This window comes from Pistacia vera, unplaced genomic scaffold, assembly GCF_008641045.1.
Source record: "Pistacia vera cultivar Batoury unplaced genomic scaffold, PisVer_v2 Contig153, whole genome shotgun sequence".
Classification (NCBI taxonomy): domain Eukaryota; kingdom Viridiplantae; phylum Streptophyta; class Magnoliopsida; order Sapindales; family Anacardiaceae; genus Pistacia; species Pistacia vera.
The window spans coordinates 558194-582338 of NW_022195608.1; the positions used below are offsets into that span (position 1 = coordinate 558194).

Sequence of the window (24145 nt, forward strand, 5' to 3'; positions counted from 1 at the left end):
ATCAAGCTCTTCTATAGATGTCAGATTTCCTAGAATCTCTAACATGCCTTTCAACCAAATATCATGAAGAAAAAGTTCCTGGAGACGGCTAAGTCTGTAAAACCAATTGGGTATTGCAGAATTGAAATTATTGTAAGATAAATCAAGATTTCTAAGGAAAGTCAAGTTTTGAAGTCCGTAAGGAATTGGACCTTCAAAATGATTAAAACTCAGATCAAGGGTCTCAAGAAACGAAAAATTTACAATGGGTAGTTGAGGAAAATGATGGATTCCACAACCTGACAATTTTAACACTATTAGAGAAGGGAGTGTATTGATCACATGCAGCCAATCAGAGGATTGGCTGAGATCCACACCACTCAAGTCAGGGTGTTCCAACAAAGAAAGATGAGATAACCACCCTAAATATTCAACATCTAAACTGCTATCGAGGGCAAGATACTGCAGATTAGAGAGGTTTCCAAGCTGGTGAGGAATTATACCTTGGAAGAAATTTCCAGAAAGATCAAGGTATCTTAAATTGTGCATATAACTAGGGGTGAGAGGTTCCGGGTACCCTACATTTTCTGGGGGAACTGGAACCGGAACCGCACAGTGCAGCTTCCCAAAAAAAAGAATCGAAACCGGAACTGCACAGTGCAGGTTCTTCAATTCAAGGAACCAGAACCTAAAATGCAGGTTCCGGTTCCTTTCCAGGGTACCCTGTAAAAAATTAATTACCGCCCTATTAGTTTAAAAAATAACAAAAACACCTTATAAGTTTACAAATACACCCCTAACAAATTTTCATTATTCATTTATTTGTGTCCAATGTCACTCATAACCTGTAATCTCTAAGCAACACTTGAATTGTTAATCATTTAATTAAGTATTGTAATATTGTTTATAATAGAATGTTATAATTAATTAAATAATCATACCATAAATTTATAATATAATGTTATAATAATTTGATTAAGTATTGTGTAAATTAGTAAATTACTAATGTTTATAATATAATGTCATAATCAATTAAGTAATCATTTAATTATGTAATGTTAATTAATTATATGATCATACTATAATAGTATAATGTAATTTTATAATGAATTAAGTAATTATACTACAAATCTATAATTTATATTATATTAATTAAATTTCAAATTTTTTTATAATATACTATGTTTATAATGGAATGTTATAATTGATTAAGTAATTATATTACAAATATAAAAGTAATGTTAAATTAATTAAATTTTAATCGTTTAATTAAGTATGTAATAGTATAGTAAATTATTAATGTTTATAATGTAAGTGTATAAATTCATAACTAATTAAGTAATTATGTAATCATTTAACTATATATGCTATAATTAAGTAAGTGATCATAATATAATGTAAATAATAATATTATAATTTAATTGAGTAATTATTTAACTATTGTAATGCTTATTAATGTTTATAATGAAATGTTATAAGATAATGTTATAATTAATTAATTTCTTATCATTTAATTAAGTATTGTGCTAATGTTTATGTAGTAAATTAGTATTATACAATGTTTAAAACATAATATCATAACTCATAATCAATTAAGTAATCATTTAATTATATAATGTTATATTAATTATATGATCGTACTTATAATAATGTAATGTTATAATGAATTAAGTAATCATACTATAAATCTATAATTTAATATTATTTATTAAATTCAAATCATTTGATTAATATACTAATGTTTATATAGAATGTTATATTGATTAAGTAATCATATTATAAATATAAAGGTATGTATAATTAATTAAATTTTTAATCGTTTAAGTAAAGTAATAATATAGTAAATTAGTAAATTACTAATGTTAAAATGTTTATAATGTAATGTTAATTCATAACTAATTATATAATTATGTAATCATTTAACTATGTAATGCTATAATTAAGTAAGTGATCATAATATATAATGTAATATAATAATATATATTAATTGAGTAATTATTTAACTATAATGTAATGCTTAATTAATGTTTATAAGTAATGTTATAATTAATTAAATTTCTTATCATTTAATTAAATATTGTGCTGATGGTTTATGTAGTAAATTAGTAATTACTAATGTTTAAAACATAATATCATAACTCATAATCAATTAAGTAATCATTTAATTATGTAATGTTATATTAATTATATGATCATACTATAATAATATAATGTAATGTTATAATGAATTAAGTAATCATACTTAAATCTATAATTTAATATTATAATTAATTAAATTTCAAATCATTTGATTTATACTAATGTTTATAATGGAATGTTATAATTGATTAAGTAATTATATTATAAATATATAAGGTAATGTTATAATTAATTAATTTTTAATCGTTTAATTAAGTAATGTATAATATAGTAATTAGTAAATTACTAATGTTTATAATGTAATTTTATAAATTCATAACTAATTATTATTATGTACATATTAACTATGTAATGCTATAATTAAGTAAGTGTATTATATAATTTAATAATAATAATTTATAATTTAATTGAGTAATTATTTATTATAATGTAATGCTTAATTAATGTTTATAATGAAATGTTTATAAGGTGTTATAATTATTAAATTTCTTATCATTTAATTAAATATTGGCTAATTTACGTAATAATTAGTAATTACCAATGTTTAAACATAATATCATAATTCATAATCAATAAGTAATCATTTAATTATGTATGTTATATTAATTATATGATCATACTATTAGTATATGTAATGTTATAATGAATTAGGTAATCATACATAAATCTATAATTTAATATTATATTAATTAAATTTCAAATCATTTGATTAATATACTAATGTTTATAATGAATGTTATAATTGATTAAGTAATTATTATAAATATATAGTAAGTAATGTTATAATTAATTAAATTTTAATCGTTTAATTAAGTAATGTAATAATATAGTAAATTACTAATGTTTATAATATATGTTATAAATTCATAACTAATTAATAATTATATAATCATTTAACTATGTAATGCTATAATTAAGTAAGTGATTATAATATATTGTAATATAATATTTAAATTTAATTAAAAAATTATTTACTATAATGTAATATTTAATTATATTTATAATGAAATTTTATAAGGTAATGTTATAATTATTAAATTTCTATCATTTAATTAAATATTTGCTAAGTTTATGTAGTAAATTAGTAATTACAATGTTTAAAACATAATATCATAACTCACAATTAAGTAATCATTTAATTAGTAATGTTATATTAATTATATTCATATTATAATAGTATAATGTAATGTTATAATAAATTAAGTAATCAACTATAAATCTATAATTTAATATTATATTATTAATTTCAAATCTGATTAATATACTAATGTTTATATGGAATGTTATATTGATTAAGTAATCATATATAAATGTATAAGGTAATGTTATAATTAATTAAATTCTTAATCGTTTAATTAAGTAATGATAATATAGATAAATTACTAAATTACTAATGTTATAATGTAATGTTATAAATTCATAACTAATTATGTAATTATGTAATCATTTAACTATAATGCTATAATTATAAGTGATCATAATATATGTAATATATAATATTATAATTTAATTGAGTAATTATTTAACTATAATGTAATGCTTAATAATGTTTATAATGAAATGTTTATAAGTAATGTTATGATTAATTAAATTTCTTATCATTTAATTAAGTATTATGCTAATGTTTATGTAGTAAATTAGTAATTACTAATATTTATAATATATGACATAATCAATTAAGTAATTATTAATTATGTAATGTTATAATTAATTATATAATTATACTATAATGTAATGTTATAGTGAATTAACTATTAAGTAACCATACTATAAATTTTTAATTTAATATATATTAATAAATTTTTGATCATTTAATTAAGTTTGTACTAATGTTTATAATAATATGTTATAGTTGATTAAGTAATTATACTATAAATCTATAACGTAATGCTATAATTAATTAAATTTCTAATATAAGTCAATTAATTAACTATTTAATTATGTTATAACTATAAGTCAATTAATTAAGTATAATCAATTAATGTAATGCTATAATTAATTATACTATAAATATTAAGTAATGTTATAAAATTATAATTAATTAAGTAATCATTTAACTATAATATATGTTATAATTGATTAAGTATGATATTTAACTAGTAATTAAATTTATTAATGTTTATCAATTTATCATATATAATTAATTAATTACTATTTATTATAGATATACTTAGAACTTGATAATTGAAGTAAATACTAAATATATTATTACTCAATCAAATATACTATTTTATTCAAAAATAATTCTTTAATAACATTAAAAATGTAAAATACTTTTAATTAGATCTTAATTCCAATTATTCACTTATTGATCAAAACTTTAATATTAATGTATTATAATATATTAAAGCTTTTAATATGATGTATTTAGATGTAATAAGTATAATTGTATTCGTATATTTATTTAATTAGGTTATTCTAAAAATTTAACTTTTTCTATTTTAAATTTTTTTATATGTAAAATAATAGAAACTCCCCTATTATTTACATTTCACAAATATTTCATTATAGTCCAGGTTCCAAAATAGGTTCTAAACAGGTTCTAAAAACATGTTCCAAAACAGGTTCCAAAACAGGTTCCAAATAGGTTCCAAACAGGTTCCAAACCGGGTATCCTTTTTACAGGTTCCGGTTCCAGTTCTGGTTCCTCCACATGCAAGAACCGGAACCAGAACTGCACAGTAGCGGTTCCAAAAAATTGGAACCGGAACCTACCCGCACAGTGCAGGTTCTGGGTAGGTTCCGATTCCGGTTCCGGTTCTACCCGCTACCCGTGCTCACCCTATGATATAACAAAGAAATTTAGGAAACTGACCATCAAATTTGTTATAGCTCAAGTCCAACGAGCGCAAATGCTTTAAATCAAGCAAAGAGGGATTTACCTGACCACCCAGCATTGACCAATCGAATGATTCAACTTCATCTTGAGAAACAGGTTCATTTTCATTACCTTTCAACGTAGGAGTACCAAGGTTGAGCTCAAGGACATGGCCCGTCAAGTTGTCACAGAAAATGCCAGACCATGTACAGCAATCTGCATGACCAGAAGTCCAAGAGGCAAGCCGGTTGGAAGGATCTATCAGATCTTTCTTGAACCTTAAAAGAGCTTGTCTCTCACTTCCAATGCAACCCCGGTAAGAGCTTCCTCCGCAGAAGCTAATGTTGAGGGTTGTGGAAATGAAAAGAAAGGCAAGAAAAATGCTCATGGTTTTCATTTGTGTAGGAAAAGTTTACGGAAAAGGAATTCTGCATGAGAATATTATTATTAGTGGCCTGCTATTTATAGAGTTTCCGTTCACTGAACCACTCAACTAGTTTGTCCAGAAATCAATTTTAAAACTTGCAGGAAATTTCTTTGATCTTTACTGATAACATCAAGATTTTAAAGATGTTAGTGGGCCACGTGGCTCCAAGATCCCCTGTTTCAAAGATAAGGGACCCCCATGGCCTCATAGTCAATTGACCCGAAATGTGGACCTACATTGGTTTCTTTATCAATTCATTTAATGTGGACCTACATTGTACAGTTGCCTGGAAAAGTTAGCCTCCGTTAACAGAGTAGGCTCCAAGTCAACTATTGATACCTTCAGAATTCAATTTTGGAGAAGGGGCAAATCCTTTGCAGAAAAGAATTTTATTCACGAGTAATTCATAGGAAATGAAGTCGAGATAAGGCAATCACTATACTGGGCTGTCCTTTCATTTTCAAGAGTCTTTATCTTTGACTACATTATTAAATTCAAGTAATGTGAAACATTTTGGCCTTTTTCTCCCTCCAGTAGATATCTAGCATTAAAACTTTGAAAAGTTGCGTGGAAAAGTTAACCTCCAATGAAGATTTCAAATTTTCCAGCGCGTCTTAAATTCAATTTGGAAAAGCAAGACCTCAGCTTTCTACATTTAACTGGAAATTTAGGCCCAGGTTCAACACAGGCATCACAATTTCAGAGATTGGATTAAGAATTATATTTACACTTTGATAATATTCAGCTATGTACAGGTCTTTCACAAAAATTTGGATAGTCATAAGCTGCGTGTACGTTTGTGTAAACTTATTCTTGATGTTTGGTTGATAATGAACAAATTTCTAGTTAAATTCAGGATAATATATGCAAATATGTCCACCACACATAGAAATATGATAGTTAGGAATGTGGAATTTTCCAAGAGTAATTAACACTTTCGGAATCAAGAGAAGACTTAAACTATTATTGGTGCTGGTCCTTTCCTTTTTTTCTTTCCAACTGTCTTTGTCTTGATTTAATTACCAATGTTCAACTATTGTTTTTAAATACATAAGACGAGAAAGCAAATTAATATTGACAACGAACCAAAAATTCAACAATCCAATCGCAACATCAACTTTTATTATTTATTATTCTGCAAACCTTGATCTCATCGTGATTGAAGTACAAAAACTATTTCTAACAACAGTGCCAGACTTGTAGGCTCCGTTTGGTTGTCAATTGGGAATACTACTTTTAGTATTCCCAAAAAAGTTAAACAGTAAAATACCCAAAAACTTTGATTTTTGGGAATACTACTCCCAATATTATTCAACTTTTTTTAAACCCCTTAAATTTTATAATTTAATTAAATACCCCTAAATATTTTTTTAAAAATTACAAAAACACCCCAGTAATTCATATTTACCAGATTCCGGCCACCACTGCCGGAAAATGGCTGGAATCTGTTAAGATGGCGCACGACCGGCTGAATCTGGTCGGTAGTGCGCCGATCTAGCCTTTTCCGGTCAGATCCACGGTGGATCTGGCCGGAAAAGACCAGATCTAAGGCCAAAGATCTGGCCGTCTCTTTGGCCGTAACGGTTTATAACGACGGCCAACAAACGGTCGTCATTGACCATCAACGACGACCGTTTGTTGGTCGTCGTTGACGAGAAAATACGGCCAGATCTGGCCGTAGATCTGGCCGGCAAAGGCCATATCGACGCACGACCGGCAAGATCCAGCCAGTCATGCGCCAATACGGTGAACCCGGCCACCCTCCGGCGGTGGTGGCCGGCTGTCCGTATTTGACATTGGGTTGGGGGTGTTTTTGTTAACTTTTAAGATTTTATTATAGGGGGTGTTTTGTAAATAAATAAATATAGGGGGTATTTTATAATTTATAAATCCTACATCGTAATACCTGCCCAATTCAACTTTTTTTTAATTTTTTTCAGAAAACTTTTCCCAAAAATACCCAATTGTGAACCAAACGGAGCCGTACTAAACGTTATCTAAGAAATGATAATACGCAAACCTCCATCCTCTGCTGATGAGAAAAGGACTTATGACAGCCCAAAAACCCACCATATATCCAAGTGCCATGCTTACATAAAAACAGTCAACTTCATGTTCATTAGCATTTTTTTTCTCCTCCGTTCTCGTTATAGTCCGGCATTGGAACAGTCACAGTACAATTCTTGTTAAGCGGAGTCCATAGAGTTCATTGCCAGTGAAACAGGATACATCGAAGCTTTGCAATTGAGTGCTTGAAGGAATTTTTCCTACCAAGTTGTTGTTGGATAAGTTCAACTTAGGAATGATAACCCTGAAATGCTCGATGGAAATTCTCTAGAAAGCTGATTTCTACAAAAATCAACAGACTCCATTGATTTCATGCCACCAATATTGTTAGGAATTCTTCCCGTAAAAATATTGTGTGAGAAATTCAATGACTCCAATTCCACAAGATTTCTCACTTCTAATAGTGGAATCCAAGTTAATTAAATATAATACCTTGCTCTGATTTTTCTAATTAACAAGCACATATGAAAATGTGATATCTTAGGAAGTGACTCTGTTTTGGGATCCCCTGTTTCAAGCTCTATTCAAAACAGAGAACAGAGATCAGAGAATTTAGATTGTGATTTTACTCATGTCGTAACTTTTCACAAAGTCTTAAGGTGGACACCAAGTAATGAGGACAATATTTATAGCTCTCGTTTTTCTAACTTCCTCCTTCCGTTTCAATATCTCATATATGTAACTATCAATTATGACAAGAAAGTAATCAACTAGCTTAATATGCAAGATTTGGTTAGTTAATATCCCCTTTTAAGCTAGTTTATTACTTTCTTGTCGTATCTCTTATTAAAAGGTGAACGTTTTTTGAACGACGGGGAATTTTAAAGAAAGTCCAGAGCAAATAACTTGTTCAGGAAAAGAAATAATAATATGCACAATGATCATGTAATGGAAAAAGTGGGAAATAATGTAGCTCCACAAGTACCTAAGAAACCAATATGGAGAAGTAGCAAATTGATAATTTAATTTGTTGAAAGCTTTAAAGAGGAGAATATGGGAATGTGATCTCTTAGGAAATTACTCTTTTTTGTTTCAAGCTCTGTTCAAAACAGAGTTCAAAGACTTTAGATTGTGATTTTACCCTTTATCATTTGGATCGGTTGAAAGTCATTGTCTATTAAAATATATTAACTTTTAGCCTCAAAACTTGACGTTGGATGCTGTAGTAGTGAGGGACCAAAGGGGTCACAATTTACCCTGATTCTAAACCGAACCATTTCGTTTCTCTTCTTCTCTTTTCATTTCATCTTTCTAATTTGTGATGTCTATTGGTGTCATTGATTCTCTTCTTTTACTCCTGTTTTTCCCTTTCAATTTTTGTTACAGCACCGAAAATCATTGTCCATTGGTAATGTAACTGAACTTGCTATTGGTACCTCATCTTCCGGTAAGGTTACTGTGATGCTACAACATGGCTACCGTGCCTCAGCTTACAGTACTATCATGGTGATGTTCATTGCAACAGTAATTCAGGCACTGGTAATGTTACCATGATGGTACATTGCAATAGCAACGTTATAGGTGCTTTGTGGTACAGTAACCATAAGATGATGGTGCAGCATAATGGTAAAGTTACTGGTGCCTTAGGTTCTGGTAATGTTACTGCGATGATACACTGCAACAGTAACATTACTGTGAAGTACCAGTAACATTACAGTGATGGTGCAGCATAACGGTAATGTAAATGGTGCCTCAGGTTCTGGTAATATTACCGTGATGGTACATTGCCACGGTAACCTTACTAGCGTTACTTTACAGGGATGATTCAGCATAATTGTAATGTTACCGTGAAGTACCAGTAATGATACAGTGATGGTGCAGCACAATGGTAACGTTACCATGATGATAACACACCAAAACCCACAACAAACCCAAGAGGCATGCTTAGATAGAACCACTGAACTTCATACTTCCTGACATCTCCTTCTGCATTCTTAGGATCGGCATGGAACAGTTGCAGTACAGTTCGTCGGAAGTGGAGGTCCACAAAGTTTATTTCCAGTGAAACTGGATGCACCAAATTCTTGTAATTGAGTGCTCCAAGGAATGCTTCCAACTAAGTTATTATTTGATAAGTTCAAGTGATCCAAATATGTCAACCTCGAAATGCTTTGTGGGATTTCACCGTAAAGTTGATTTATGGAGAATTCAAGTTTTGATAAATAAAGCTGTCTAAGTTAAGGTTTGAAGTTCATTAGGGATTGGACCTTCAAAAGCATTATCACTTAGATCGGGAGCGGCAAGAGACGAAAAAATTGCAACGGCTGGCAGAGGATGGTGATAAAGGTTACAAAAGTCAATTATGTTTTAGTTTCTGTAAGTTTCCCGCTAACAGAGAAGACTGGTCAAAAAAGTATTAATTTCTTTTAGTCTTCCACTACTGGAGTATTGTTTCAAGTTAAACTAAATAATTAAATGGATTGAGGGTAAATCATATCCTCAAAGATCTGGTAATCAGCACTTATATTGAGATCATTTATTAATAAATTTTCATTCAAGTTTTCTCATAATTGAATTGTTTAGCTATATTTGTTTTGCAAGTATGAAACTTTTCTCTTGTTCTGTTCACTGCAAATATTGTTTCGTTGTTTCTTTTTAATTTTCATGTTTTCTATTTCTTTGTTAGTAGATTTTACCTTATTTTTTTGTAGTTTTTTCATTCATTCATAAATTCAAGGTTTTTATGTCCAACTCAGATAGAAAGGAATGCATTAATACTTGTAGTATGTAAGGACAGGCAAATATGATTTCAACATTGATATCATCCCTTTTTACAACATTCCAGAAAAACTCCAAACATTATAAGACCAAAAACAAAAGAAGAAAATTCTAGTAACACATCCTTACAAGATTACCGAGTTTCTCTTGAAGGCGATTCAAGAACTGACAATACATGTACCTCCATCTCCTGTTGACGACTAGGGGTCCTATTACACACCAAAATCCCACTGCAAATCCAGGTGCCATGCTTACATAGAACCAATCAACTTCATCTTCATTACCGTCGTTGTCTCCACTATTTTGATCATCAGGTGTTGGAACAATCACTACATAATTATTAGGAAGTGGAGCACCACAAAGTTCATTGCCAGTAAAACAAGATGCATCAAAGCCTAGTATTTGAGTACTTGAAGGAATATTTCCAAACAAATTATTGTTGGATAAATTCAAGTGACTCAAAGATGTTAACTTTGAAATACTTGATGGGATTTCACCAGAAAGTTGATTTTTGGAGAAATCAATGCTCTCCACTGATTTCATAGCACCAATATTTTCAAGAATTCTTCCACTAAGATAATTATATGACAAGTTCAATGATTGCAACGCAACAAGATTTGTCACTTCCATTGGAATCTCCCCGGAGAAATTGTTTTGGGAAAGGTCTATGATTCTTACCAAATTAAGAGTTGTGTCATATTGAACTGCTTTCCCTTTCATCACAAGCAATGCATCTTCATGATAATTTATTGCAAAACCACGATAGGATCCTGGATAAGGAGAACTAGATAAATATTGAATGCAGTTGCCTCCAGAATAGCTCATTGTGACCATGGCTGTGAAGTTATTGATACATCTTGGTATACTTCCAAAGAAATTGTTATCAGCCAAATCTAAGATTTGTATAGAAGTTAGAAGGCAAAGCTCTGTTGGTAAGAAACCATGAAACTTATTTGAACGGAGGTTGAGAATCATCATTTTGGTAAATCTTTCTCCAATCCCCATCAAAACATTTCCGAAAAACTTATTTTCACCAATATCAAGGGCAATCAACTCTGTGCAGTTTTTCAATGATGCAGGAATTTCCCCAGAGAGACTATTTCTGCGAAGGTGCAGCGATTGAAGGGAACTTAACGTTCCCATTGAGTTTGGAAGGTTACCATGAAAACTATTGCGACCTAAATTCAAGACCAACAAGTATTTCCAATTCATCCAACAATCAGGTAATTCTCCAAATAACAAATTGTTCCTAAGGTTAAGTATTTTCATTCCCTTTGTCTCATTCATCCTATAACACACAAAATGGAAAATGGATCCTGAAAAAGCATTGTCAGAAAGATCAAGTGCATTCATATAGATGGATATAAGAGGCAATGGTCCGGACAAGTTATTCGAGCTCAAGTCAAATAACTCAAGATGAATAGCTTCAGTTAAATTTGGAACCTCTCCATAGATTTGGTTGTGAGAGAGATTAAAAGAAACAAGGCTGGGAAATAATTTCCAAAACCTATTAGGAATTGTGGATATAATTCCAGAATTGGAAATATCCAGATAAATTAGACTCTTCTGGGAATAAAACCACAATGGAATTTGAAAACCTACATGACAAGATCTCAATCCTAACTCTTGAAGTTGAAAAGGAGGAACCCAATTCAGACTTACATTCAACATTAGAGAGTTTCCACATACATAAAAAAACGAAAGTCTTGTAAGATTTGCAAAGTGAATTTCAGAAAGAGTTCCATTCAATTTGTTAAACGAAAGATCTAAAGTTCTCAAGGATGAGAGTTCACCTAAAGACACTGGAATAGGACCTGAAATCATGTTGTCACTTAGATAAAGATTGGCTATGTTTTTAAATTGCCCAAGTTGATTAGGCAAACAACCAGAAAGATGACTACTCAGCAAATAAACATGCTCTATTCTATCTGAAACACATCCTGAAAAAATATCAAAAACTTCTGATATATCTTGACTTAATTTAATATGTGATAGAAGAATAGACCTCAACTTGCATAGTCCTCCCAATGATCTTGGAATTTTCCCTTCAAGTTTATTGAGTGAGAGATCAAGCCAATTGATGGAAGTCATGTTTCCTATATCTTCAGATATCATACCTTGCAAATTATTGTTGTACAGACAAAGGTACTCAAGATGACTAAATTTGTAAAGCCAATTGGGTATTGAAGAATTCAAACGGTTGTAAGACAACACAAGATATCTCAGAGACGTAAGGTTTTGAAGTTCATCAGGAATCGGACCTTGAATATTGTTATAATGTAGATCCAAATGTACTAAATAACTAAGACTAAAAACCCAACTAGGAATCAAAGAATTATCAAATAGGTTGTTGGAAAGATCAAGCGTGGTGAGAGAAGAAAAATTTACAATATGTAGTGGAGGAAAATGGTGAAGTTGACAATATGACAATTGTAACACTTCTAAAGATAAAAGTGTGTTTACCATTGGCAGCAAGTCACAGGCTTTGCTGAGGTCCACCCAACTCAAGTCAAGGTGTTTCAGCAAAGAAAGATTGGATAACCACACAGAATTCTCGACATATAAGCTGCTCCGATTGTAAGGACGAAGGTCAAGATATTGCAAATGAGAGAGATTTCCAAGTTGGTGAGGAATCATTCCCACAAAGCCGCATAGACTGAGGTTAAGGTATTTCAAATTCCTCATAGAACCAACAAATTTTGGAAACTGAGTTGCTTCAAAATAGTTACCACTCAAATCCAAGTAGTTCAAATGCTTCAAATTAAGCAAAGAGGGATTTAACTTACCGACCAACATTGACTGTGTAAAAGCATAAGATGAATAGTCATCGTAAGGATTTCGAAGATTGAGCTCATGAACATGGCCTGTCAAGCTGTCACAGACAACACCAGCCCATGTACAACAATCTCCATCTCTCCAAAAGGCAAGTCGATTAGAAGGATCAATGAGGTCTTGCTTGAACCTTAAGAGTGCTTGTCTCTCACTTTCGATGCAGCCCAGCTGGTCAGAGCTTCCATCGCAGAAGCTAATGTTGATGGTTGCTATGGCGAGTAACTCGAGGAAAAGAAAAGCAACAACAATACTCATGGTTGGTTTCATAGGCAAATTATTAGAAGAACAGAAATGTGTGTGCATAAATCGTAACCAATAACATGCTATTTATAGCATCCATTATCCATGGAACCTCTCTTGAATGACCAATTTAATTGCTCAGCTTATCCAACTCATATGGAACAGAAGTTTGAAAAGTAGGACCTCACAGTATTTCCCATGTAAGTTTTAAGAAAGTCTTACCGTGATTTAAAAGACATTTAATTAGTCAGTAAAGGTTACAATAGGAAACTATTGAAGTTTAATTGATTTTTCTAACCCCTCCTTCAAGTTTAATATATCATTGAAGTGAAAGAATGATGGAGAAATGCTGGCAGTATTTGCTTATTTAACCTCTCTATTACGTCTTCTTATAACACTGTTAGCCCAAATCAACAAAAGCTTGATCAATGGCTGAAATCACGGGTGTTAACCAAAATCATGCAAAGGTTGATCAATGGCGGAAATCAAGGGTGTTAATTCCTAACTAGAGAGACACATAATAACCTCAAGTCACAAGACTAACAGTATATCTTCTATTTGAAGACGACAACATTTTGTTGATCCATTCTTTTACATGTTTGCAAAATTATACTTCAAATTACACATTCAATCGCACACACACACGAACAGAGTTCCCACATTTATTATAACTCTTCATTTCATAATTGAAGTACAAAAACTAACATAGCTTCACAAAATTTTTACTTACACTTTCTTACAACGCTGTAAAACATGTAACCGAGGGAGTCCAAGAAATTACAATATATAAACCTCCATCTTCTGATGATTAATAAAGGACCTATAAAACTCCATAAGCCAACCACAAATCCAAGCTCTATGCTTACATAGAACCAATCCACTTCATCTCCATAATCGTCAGTTTCCTCTCCATTTTTGTGGTTAGGTACAGGTACTGAAATAGTATCGTCAGTACAATTAGGAAGTGGAGGTCCAAAAGTTTGTTGCCAATATAGTAGGATGCATCAAAGCTTTGAAGTTGAGTGCTTAAAGGAATTCCCCACTCAAGTTGTTATAAGATGAGTCCGAATGATTCAACACTGTCAAACAATGCTTCAACATTCTATTTGCGAGTTACCAAAACAAAAATAGCTTATTAATGTCCCTTGAGACCCCTTAAAAAAAAAGAATATAGATGACGTTCATCATCTATTTATTTGTAACAGTGGACGATATATCTTCTATTAAAAATTTAATGAATGACAAGTCATCCCTAGTATAAACTTTCTATAACTTGCCATTCATAATTATTTAAAGTTGTGTAATTTTTGCTTTTGTAGAGAAATAGTGTCCTGATTCTAAGTTTTATTCATTCTGTTTCGGATCCCTGTTTCAATTCCTATTCAAGTTAGGAACTAAAGAGAAAATTTGGATTGTGATTTTACGTGTCTTAACTTTTCACAAAGTCTTAAGGTGGACCAGAACCCAAGGTGAAAATTTCTTCATTCTCTGACTTGCTTTACATCTCACTGTTTATAATTATAACCTGTTATGTACGGCATGGACACCAAGTAATGAGGACAATATTTTTATCTCTTATTTTTCTAACCTTGTCCTTCTTTTTCAACATCTCATACTTATATCATGGAAATGCGTAGAAAATTGGTAACAACATTTCGGTGGATCACAACTCACAGGTTGTAAGAGCGCCACTTATGACTTAATTATGATAAATCAATTAGTGAAGGCCAACTAACTCTTGCATATTAGCGGTCCCTTTAGATTTCTTTTCCGGTATCTTTGTCTTTGTTTTACTTTTGTGAACATAATGAAAATCCAAACTCATCTTAATCGTCATATGAATTTGTTAATTAAAATATAAGGAGTTGTACATATTGATTGGTTAAATTATTCCATGATCTTATATTTATTTCCTTTTAAATTATTAAAAGTTGTATTTGTCTCACATCTTTAAGTTGGTGGATTGTATATATGTGGTTGGGCAAACGCATTTTCTCAAGGTTTTCTTTATAATTTCAGATATATGTTGCTCCAAAAGAATCGGTATCTACCAAGCAATTATGGTTCCACTTGTGAGAACCAATTGATTCAATATAATAAAGGTTTTTGGCCTTACTGGAACAGTTTTCTGAAGCTGATACTAGTGTCCTTCCATGGCAGCTTACTTTGATTCAGCATCATCTGATTTTTACATTGACAACCTAATTAGTTTACGATTTTTTATTCCTCAATTAAGTGAATGTGTTTTGGATCAAATACATTTACATGACAGTTAAAATCATCAGGATTAGAAATTACTATGTCTACGATGAGAAACGGATTGCACGTGATGAACAATACGTCTCAAAATCCAATAAGAAGAAATAACAAAAAATTTAATTAGCAGAAGCTTTGTACTCTTTTATAATTTCTATCAGTCTCCCACACCCTTTTCAGTATATTCAAAATAAGATGCAAACATTAAAATACCGTTAATAAAAAAGAAAGAAAAAGAAAGGTTTAGTAACGTTTCCTTACAAGAGTACTGCCAAGTTTGTTCTGGCGGTGATTCAGAAACTGATAATACAGGTAGCTCCATCTCTTGTTGACGAGTGGAGGACCTACTACACACCAGAATCCCACCACAAATCCAAGTGCCATGCTTACATAGAACCAGTCCACTTCATCTTCAGTACCACCTTTCTCTCCTGAGAAAATATTTTTAGAAAGGTCTATGACCCTCACCAACTTCAGAATTGTGTTATATACAACAAGTTGACCTTTCTTCACAAGAAATGAATCCTCCATGTAACCTGTATAAAAATCAGCACTAGATCCGTAGTCTATATCCATTTCATGGTCATTAGAGCTCATTGTCATCATGGAACTGAAGTTTTTGATACATATCAGCATCGTTCCAGACAAATTGTTATTGGCAAGGTCTAAAACTTGTAGCAAAAGGAGATGGCAAAGTTCTGCTGGCAAAAGGCCATAAAACTTATTTGATCAAAGGTTCAGAATCTTCATCGTTGAAAATCTTTCTCCTATCCAAATCGGGACATTTCCAAGAAACTCACTGTGACCAAGATCAAGTGATATTATATCAGTACAATTTTGAACTGAAATGGGTATTGTCCCTGAAAGGTTATTTTTGAGAAGGTTCATCGACCGAAGCCCAATAGAGGTTGGAATGGTTCCAATAAATTTTTTGTTAGCTAAATTCAAAACTTCCAAGTTTTGCCAATTCATCCAACAATCAGGTAATTCTCCTGATAAAAGGTTTTTATTTAGGATGAGAATTTCCATCAAACTCTCTGTTTCATTCATTTCATAACACAAGAAATGAAAAATCAATCCTTAAAAAGCATTGTTTGAGAGATCAAGTATATACATATTGGAAGGTATAAGTGGCAAAGGACCTGACAAATTATTCGAATTCAATTGAAGCCCTTCAAGTTAAGTAGACTCTGTTAAATTGGAATCTCTCCATAGATTTGGTTGTGAGAAAGATTTACATATAAAAGAGGAAATTTAAATAAATACGTTGGAAGAACATCTATAATTCCTGAATTTGATATATCAAGATAAAACAAAGGCCTTTGTGAACAAAGCCATAATGGAAATTGAGGCCCTAAAGAACAATAGCGTAGTGCTAACCATTGAAGTTCAAATGGAGGAACTCAGTGAGCACTAACTTTCAACATTAGTGAATTTCCAGATGCATCAAATCTTGACAGTCTTGTGAGGTTGTTAAAATGGCTTCAGAAAGAGTTCCATTCAGTTTATTATTATGAAGAAATAGAATCTGTAAGGAAGAAACTTCTACTAAAGACGATGGAATAGGACCGGAAAGTGAGTTGTAATGTAGGAAAAGGTTTTCTAAATTTTTAACTGTCCAAGTTGATTGCTCAATGGACCAAAAAGTTGACTGTAACTCAAATCCAATTACTCTACTACATCTGCAACACATTAAGAGAAAATATCCAAGACTTGAGATATCTCTTGATTCAATGTGACTCATGAGATAAGACAGTGATCTTAAGTTGCAAAGTCTTCCAAGTGATGTTGGGATTCCACCTTCAAAATCAACATTAAATGATAGATGAAGCACTTTGGTGGAAGTCAGGTTTCCTAGGGCACCCATCGATCCTTGCAAGCTATTATCTGAAATAAAAAGTTGTTCAAGATGACTAAGCTTGTAAAACCAATTGGGTACTGAAGAATTGAAATAATTCACAGATAAATCAAGATGTTTAAGGGAAGCCAAGTTTTGATGTTCAACAGGACTTGAACCTTCAAAATTGTTATAACTCAGATCAAGGGTGTCAAGAGATGAAAAATTTACATTGGGCAGTAGAGGAAAGTGATGCAGTTGACAACCCGACAATTTCAACACTACTAAGTTAGGGAGTCTGTGTATCACCTGCAACCAATCAAAGGATTTGCTGAGATCCACACTCAAATCAAGGTGTTCCAACAAAGAAAGACTAGATAACCACCAAAAACTTTCAACGAATGACTTCGCTGCCCAGAAACTACCGATGCAAAGATATTGCAAATTAGATAGATTTCCAAGTTGGTGAGGAATCATACCCTGAAAGTGATTTTGGGAGAGATTGAGGTATCTTAAATCCTGACAGAATCAAGAAATCTAGGAATTTGTATTCCTTCAAAATTATTATCACTCTAAGTCCAAGGAACGCAAATGCTTCAAATCAAGCAAAGAAATCTAGTGTAGTGATATAAGGGAACATAAAGTTCCAGTGGAGGTTGGAAGGTTACCAGAAAATTTATTGTTATCTAAATTCAAGCTTGTCAAGTGTTTCCAATTCATCCAGCAATCTGGTAATTTTCCAGCTAAAAAGTTATTTCTAAGAACTAACTTTTCAATCAGGTTCTTTTACTCATTCATTCCATAACACAAGAAATGGGAGATTGATCCTGACAAAGCATTACTGGAAAGATTGGGTGCATACAGATGGAAGGTATAAGAGGCAATGAAGCTGACAAATTGTTTGAGCTCAAATCTAGTAAATTAAGTTGAGTCAACTCAGTTAAATTCGGAATTTTCCCTTAGAGTTTGTTCTAATATAGATTATATAGATATATTGGAAAGGAAATTCAAATAAATAAATTGAAAGAGTATCTGAAATTCCTAAGTCTGATATATCCATATAAACTAAATCCTTCTGGGAATGGAGCCATAATGGGAATTGAGGTCCTACATGACAAGATCTTAGTCCTAATAGTTGGAGTTTAAAAGGAGGGATCCCCTGAGGACCGGCTCTCAATCTAACAGGATTTCCAAATACATAAAAGACAGACAATCTTTTGAGATCTGCAAAATGGACAGAAAATTTGCATTCAATTCGTTATATGACAGATCTAAAGATTGCAACAATGGAAGTTTCCCCAAAGATAGGAAAAGATAGGATAGGACCAAAAACAGAGTTATAACATGAAATTCTTAAATTGTCCAAGTTGATCTGTTGACTGACCAAAAAGTTGGTTCTCACTCAAATCCAGAAACTCTAATCTGTGTGAAACACATTCTGAGAAAATATCCAGGACTTGGGAAATCTCTTAGTTCAGTTTGATACTTGAGATAGAAAATGATCTCAATTTAGAAAATCTTCCCAAAGATTTTGGAATTCTCCCTTCAAAATTATTATTTGACAGATCAAGTGTTTTGCGAGAAACTAAGTTCCCTAGAACACTGGAAACTGTACCAAGGAAATTACTGACCTTAAGAGAAAGGTTGTCGAGATGACTAAATTTATACAACCACTTTGGTATTGTAGAACCAAACCGATTGAATGATTAATCAAAAAGCCGCAGAGATGTCAAATTTTGAAGTCCATCTGGAATTGGACCTCGAAAATAATTCACTTAGCCCAACAGTAGTAAGGGATGAAAAATTAGCAAGGGACAGCTGAGGAAAGTGAGAATGTTATGAAGGAAGTGTGTTCATCACCAACAGCCAGTCAGAGACTTTCCTAAGGTCCACGTCACTCAGATCAAGGTGCTTCAGCAAAGAAAGACAAGATAACCAACAAATACTCTCAGCATATACCAGACATTTTGACTGAGGTCAAGATATTGCAGATTAGAGAGATTTCCAAGATGGTGTGGAATCATTCCTCCAAATCCAGCATTGGAGAGATTCAAGTATCACAGATTTTTCATAGAACCAAGAAATCAGGGAATTTGACTTCGTTCAAAATTGTTACCACTTAAGTAGATCAAATGTTTAAAATCAAGCAAGGAGGAATTTATAAGATTCAAAAGTCAGCATATGATGGTTTGTGATTGCCAAAGGGTTTCCAAGGTGGAGCTCAAGGACATAGCCAGTAGACTTACTTCAACCTTAAAAGTGCTCGTCTCTCGCTTTCGATGCAACCTACATAAGAGCTTCCATTGCAGAGCTAATTTTGATGGTTGCTATGGCTAGCAACTCAAACAAAAGAAACTTGATCACTCATGGTAACTTCTGATTAGCAAACACCTGCAAATAGAAACTACATAGAAGGGAAATGAGAATGAGACTGTTATCAGTAGACTGCTATTTATGATTTTTTCTAAACCTAGACTGCTAACTTATGTTAGTATAATATTACTAAATAATTTCAGCAAAGAAACACAAGATAGCTTCTAAGAATATGCCACCGAGGTCAAGATATTGGAAATCAGAGAAGTTTCCAAGTTGGTGTGGATTTACCAAACCCCCTCCCCCCCCCCACAAGAGAGATTAAGGTATCTTAAATTCTGCATATAACTAAGAAATAAAGGAGCCTGAATTCCATGAAAATCATTATCGCTCAAGTCCAAGGAGCGCATATGCTTTAAATCAAGTAAAGAAGGATTTATCTTACCACCCAACTCTATCCTCCAATCAGCTTCATTGTAAGGATCAAATGTATCATCTTTCAAACGAGGAGGTGTAAGGCTGAGCTCTAGGACATGGCCTGTCAAGTTGTCACAAACAATGCCAGACCACATACATTATAATATATGTTGCAATTTTCAACAACTTTAGTAATAAATAACAGTCTGTGAATCAAAATGAGCATCATGGTTGTTGTCAGTAGGCTACTATATATAAATCTCTTTTATTGCTATCATTAGAACCCAATGATCCCTGTAGCATATAATTACCCCAGCTCATCCATTGACCTAACAGTGGATTTAAGAGTAAAATTATGATAGACCTGCATCAAGATTTCAACGAAGAAGAGAAGGCATGCACAAGCGTCAAGAACTTTTATCCGTATAGTATATCCACTGACAATTGTGAACATCAGTGCTACATGGAATAAGGAAAGACAAGCTTCACTATATGTAACTACAAACATAACATAACATCTGTTTCTCGCATTCAGAAATTAAACCATCTTTACTTTACCATGATTGGAATGTCAGAATAATAAAAAGGAGAAGCTTATCAGATTTCTGTGATACAAAGGGCTCAAGTACAATGTTGTTTACACTGAGATCCCCGTGAATCGATAACAAAAGTGATACACAGTGAACCTGATAGATGTAGCTAAATGCTTGACTATAACATATCATGTTAATGTTCGAATTCATTCTGATGTCAATGGATAAAAACAGGTCATTTAGGAGCAAATCTTGCAGCTTTCAACTGTGCCAAGGTCCTCTCAAACTGATGAGCATCCAACAAAGCTGGTGTACCGCAGGAAGGGTGGTGGTAGAAAGTAGGGGAATATTAGGAAGTTGGGATTTGTTATGGGGGAATATTTAGGGAATATTTGTGGGACAGGTGGCAGGATATGAGGGGATGGGGTAGAATTCAGTTAGAACAGACAGGTGACAGGACAGAATAAAAAGAGGAGGAGAGAAAATGGGAGGATAACTGGAATTTGAGAGTCAATTGGAAGGGAGGCTACTGACCCTCGAAGTCAGTGTTTGGGGAGGTGGCTGACCCTCGAAGTCAGTCTCTGCTTATCATTTTCTGGTGTACTTACACTGTTTTTCTGAGTTATTTGTTGTTTGTTGCTGAGTTTTGCTAGTGAAGGATTGTTAGCTTTATAGATAGGGCTGTATAGTTCTATGGTGATTAATATAACAGATTCTTCTCATTAAACTGTGATTTTGGCGTGTGAGTGTGGATTGTTGTTGGTAGTATTGTCCAAATTGCAGGTCAGGTCCTAACACAAACTTACCAACCCGTTCTTCAAATTGCAATTCCAGTATCTCCATTGCATTTTTACAGCCATCTCTTTCACCATCCTGCATCCTCACCGTATCATGATCTTGATCACTTGCTTGACTATCAGTTGCAAGTTCAGTAAGTGCCTCTGGTAGAACTTCCACAACCTCAAGTTCATCCTGCATCATGTTTTCTGCCAATTTTGTCTGCGGATCAATTGTGTTAACAGCCTCATCACCTATGGCTAAAGAAAAAAATTTTGAGATTGACTTGAAGTATGTTTAACATCTGGGACCTGTCTATTATTCCCATCATCATGCTTTATACTAGATTTCATAAAATCTGCAATAGTCATATCACATTCTTCTGCTGAATCTTTTGTTTCAGCCACAATAGATTTTGGAAGGAAAACCGGGAGGAACCAATGAATCACTCCCTTCCTTCAAACTCTTCAGCATGGAACTAGAATGAGTAGAGGTACCATCAATTTTATTCATTCCATCAAACCTCCTTGGTGTCATTTTAAACCTTTTGATAGAGTTCTTTGCATTTGTTCCTCCCAATATCTTTGGCTTTGTCTTAAACCTTGATCAAGTATCAGCTTCCTTCTTTCCTTTGCCATCTCCATGATTTTTTTAGTACCAGTGAAGCTACACTCACTAGCACCCTGCAGACATGAGATCGATTGATTCCACCACTCTGAGTATTGGCTTGTTACATCTCCCTCATTTAGCTGGCATGGAATATACAAATCGTAACAAATTGGCTTACTGTAATAGTTCCAAGCAATAGAAGGAATCTCATTGATTCGAGCAACACAAGGTGGAAGATCTTGGTCCATTCCAAATTGCATGGCAACACGATGTAGAGGGTATTGCTCTATACATTCAAAGCCAACTAGCTTAGAGACCCTCAGGCAATGAGCAAATGACGGTAGTTTTTCAGATAAATTAGGATCAACTGAAATCAACATTTCTTTTTCTCTATAAAACTTGGGAGAGTTCCAATTTGTAACAGGTTTTACATAGGGACGCCAATCGAAATCGTCTTTTGCTGAATCTATTACTTTCCTCACATTCTCAACAACAATAAATTGCTCATGCCACCAAGCAAATCTTCGTCCACCCATTTTGATCAAATTAAGCTCTGGCCTCAAGTGTAAAAACCTTTCCCAAGCCCAAGTTTGGACCAACTGAAATGGTGAACGTACAGTGACAGCTAATTCATTATCTTCATTCCCCCAATTGTCAAACTTAGTTAAAGCAACAATCTTCTCTTTCAATGAACTCAAATCTTTGTAAATGCTGGCAAGAACAGTAGGTGCAAGTGCAATTCTAGTCCCTCAAGCGAAAGCTACCACAATAGGAAATACAGATTTGACAATTAAATTATTGGGGCTAAGAACAAACCTTGACAATCACAAGGCAAGAAAAGCTTCATGTTCAATTTTGCTTCGACTATCCATGAATTTCCTCATTCATGAACTATGTAATGCCTTCTTGCTTGTACTCTTGTTGAGTTCTGATCTTGCTTGATTCAATTTCTCTTCCAACTCATTCAACGCATCTGTTTCAACAGGACAAAAAACAGGGGACCCCAACACAGAGTACCCTACAATCAGCAAATCTTCTAGAGTGATTGTAGATTCACCCCAAGAAAAAATGACACTTTTAGTTTCAGGACACCATTTCTCTGCAAGACCAAGAACCAAATCATCATTTCTCTTTTTATATACAGAATTCAAGATCGCTTCTCATATACCAACTTTCTCCCACGTACATTCCTGTAAAGCACCCATTTTTTCCACCCATTTTCTCCAATCTGTTTGTGGGAACCTCCATCCATGATAAGCCCCTTTCAAAGGCCCCTTTTTTGGCCCAAAAGTGGGCAGTAAATGGTCGAGACAGTGGGAAGGAAGCTCAAAAACCACACCTATTGAAGATTTTATGATAGGTTTTGAGGTTGATCATTGAAATTGGATAGTTAAATTGCTTTCCAAAAGCACGAAACATGGATCAACTGTTCAAAACACTTCTAGAACTTTTTATGTAACAAAGCCACACCTCTTTTGAACGGGAAGAAAATAACAATTCAGGATACTTAGACTTGTCACTATCTTGGATAATCTGGTGTAATGAAAAGACTATCAGTATCCTGGGCTGTCCTTTCATTTTCCTTTTGAAAAGTATCCATCATTGATCATTGATCATGATGGAAAACAAGTCCCCGGTAGCTGGAGTGGTTGTTTTGTGGATGAGGGAGAACCAAGGTGAGCTGGGAAGTTGAACGGTTGGCTGGAGACGAAGAGACACGTCGGCAGCCGAGGATTCCGGCGATAGTTCACGGCGAGGATGGTGAAAGGCGACGGAAATGCTAGGGAACGCTGAGGAAAGAATGGTCGGCACCTGGGGAAGCTGAATCGACGTCGGAGAAGACGAAACGACGCCGTAAAAACGAAGAAGAAGTGAGACGTTGACCAACAGCTCTAGACGCAAAACGGTGATGTGAGACGTCGACCGACAGCTCTAGGCAATGGGAAGAAGAAGTCGACGCTTGGGGTAAGCTGAAACGACGTCGAAGAAGACAAAACATCGCCGGAAAACGAAGAATCGTGGCGACGCAAATGGTGATGAATGGCAACCGCGGCGGATCTTCAAGGAGATGATGGAGGTCATGGAGGTGATGGCCGATCGGAGTTTTGGAAGAAGGGGGGCCGCCGAAGATGGTCGAAATCCAGTGGAGATGAGCAAGGGCTTGGGGGTTGGGCGTCTGCCTT

General features: G+C 33.3%; 1 protein-coding gene and 1 pseudogene across 1 annotated transcript; both read right to left on the reverse strand.

Moving 5' to 3' along the window:
• Window positions 1–10259: 10259 nt before the first annotated feature.
• LOC116124546 (receptor-like protein EIX2) lies at window positions 10260–13235 on the reverse strand. Its single transcript, XM_031410269.1, has one exon. The coding sequence runs from the start codon at window positions 13233–13235 to the stop codon at window positions 10260–10262; it is 2976 nt and encodes a 991-aa protein (XP_031266129.1).
• Window positions 13236–20474: 7239 nt separating this feature from the next.
• On the reverse strand, window positions 20475–23317 carry LOC116124547 (annotated as a pseudogene).
• Between the last annotated feature and the right edge of the window lie 828 nt (window positions 23318–24145).

What these genes read in the sequence shown, in the direction of transcription:
- LOC116124546 (XM_031410269.1), bottom strand. Translation starts at nt 13,235, where the DNA reads ATGAGTATTGTTGTTGCTTTTCTTTTCCTCGAGTTACTCGCCATAGCA.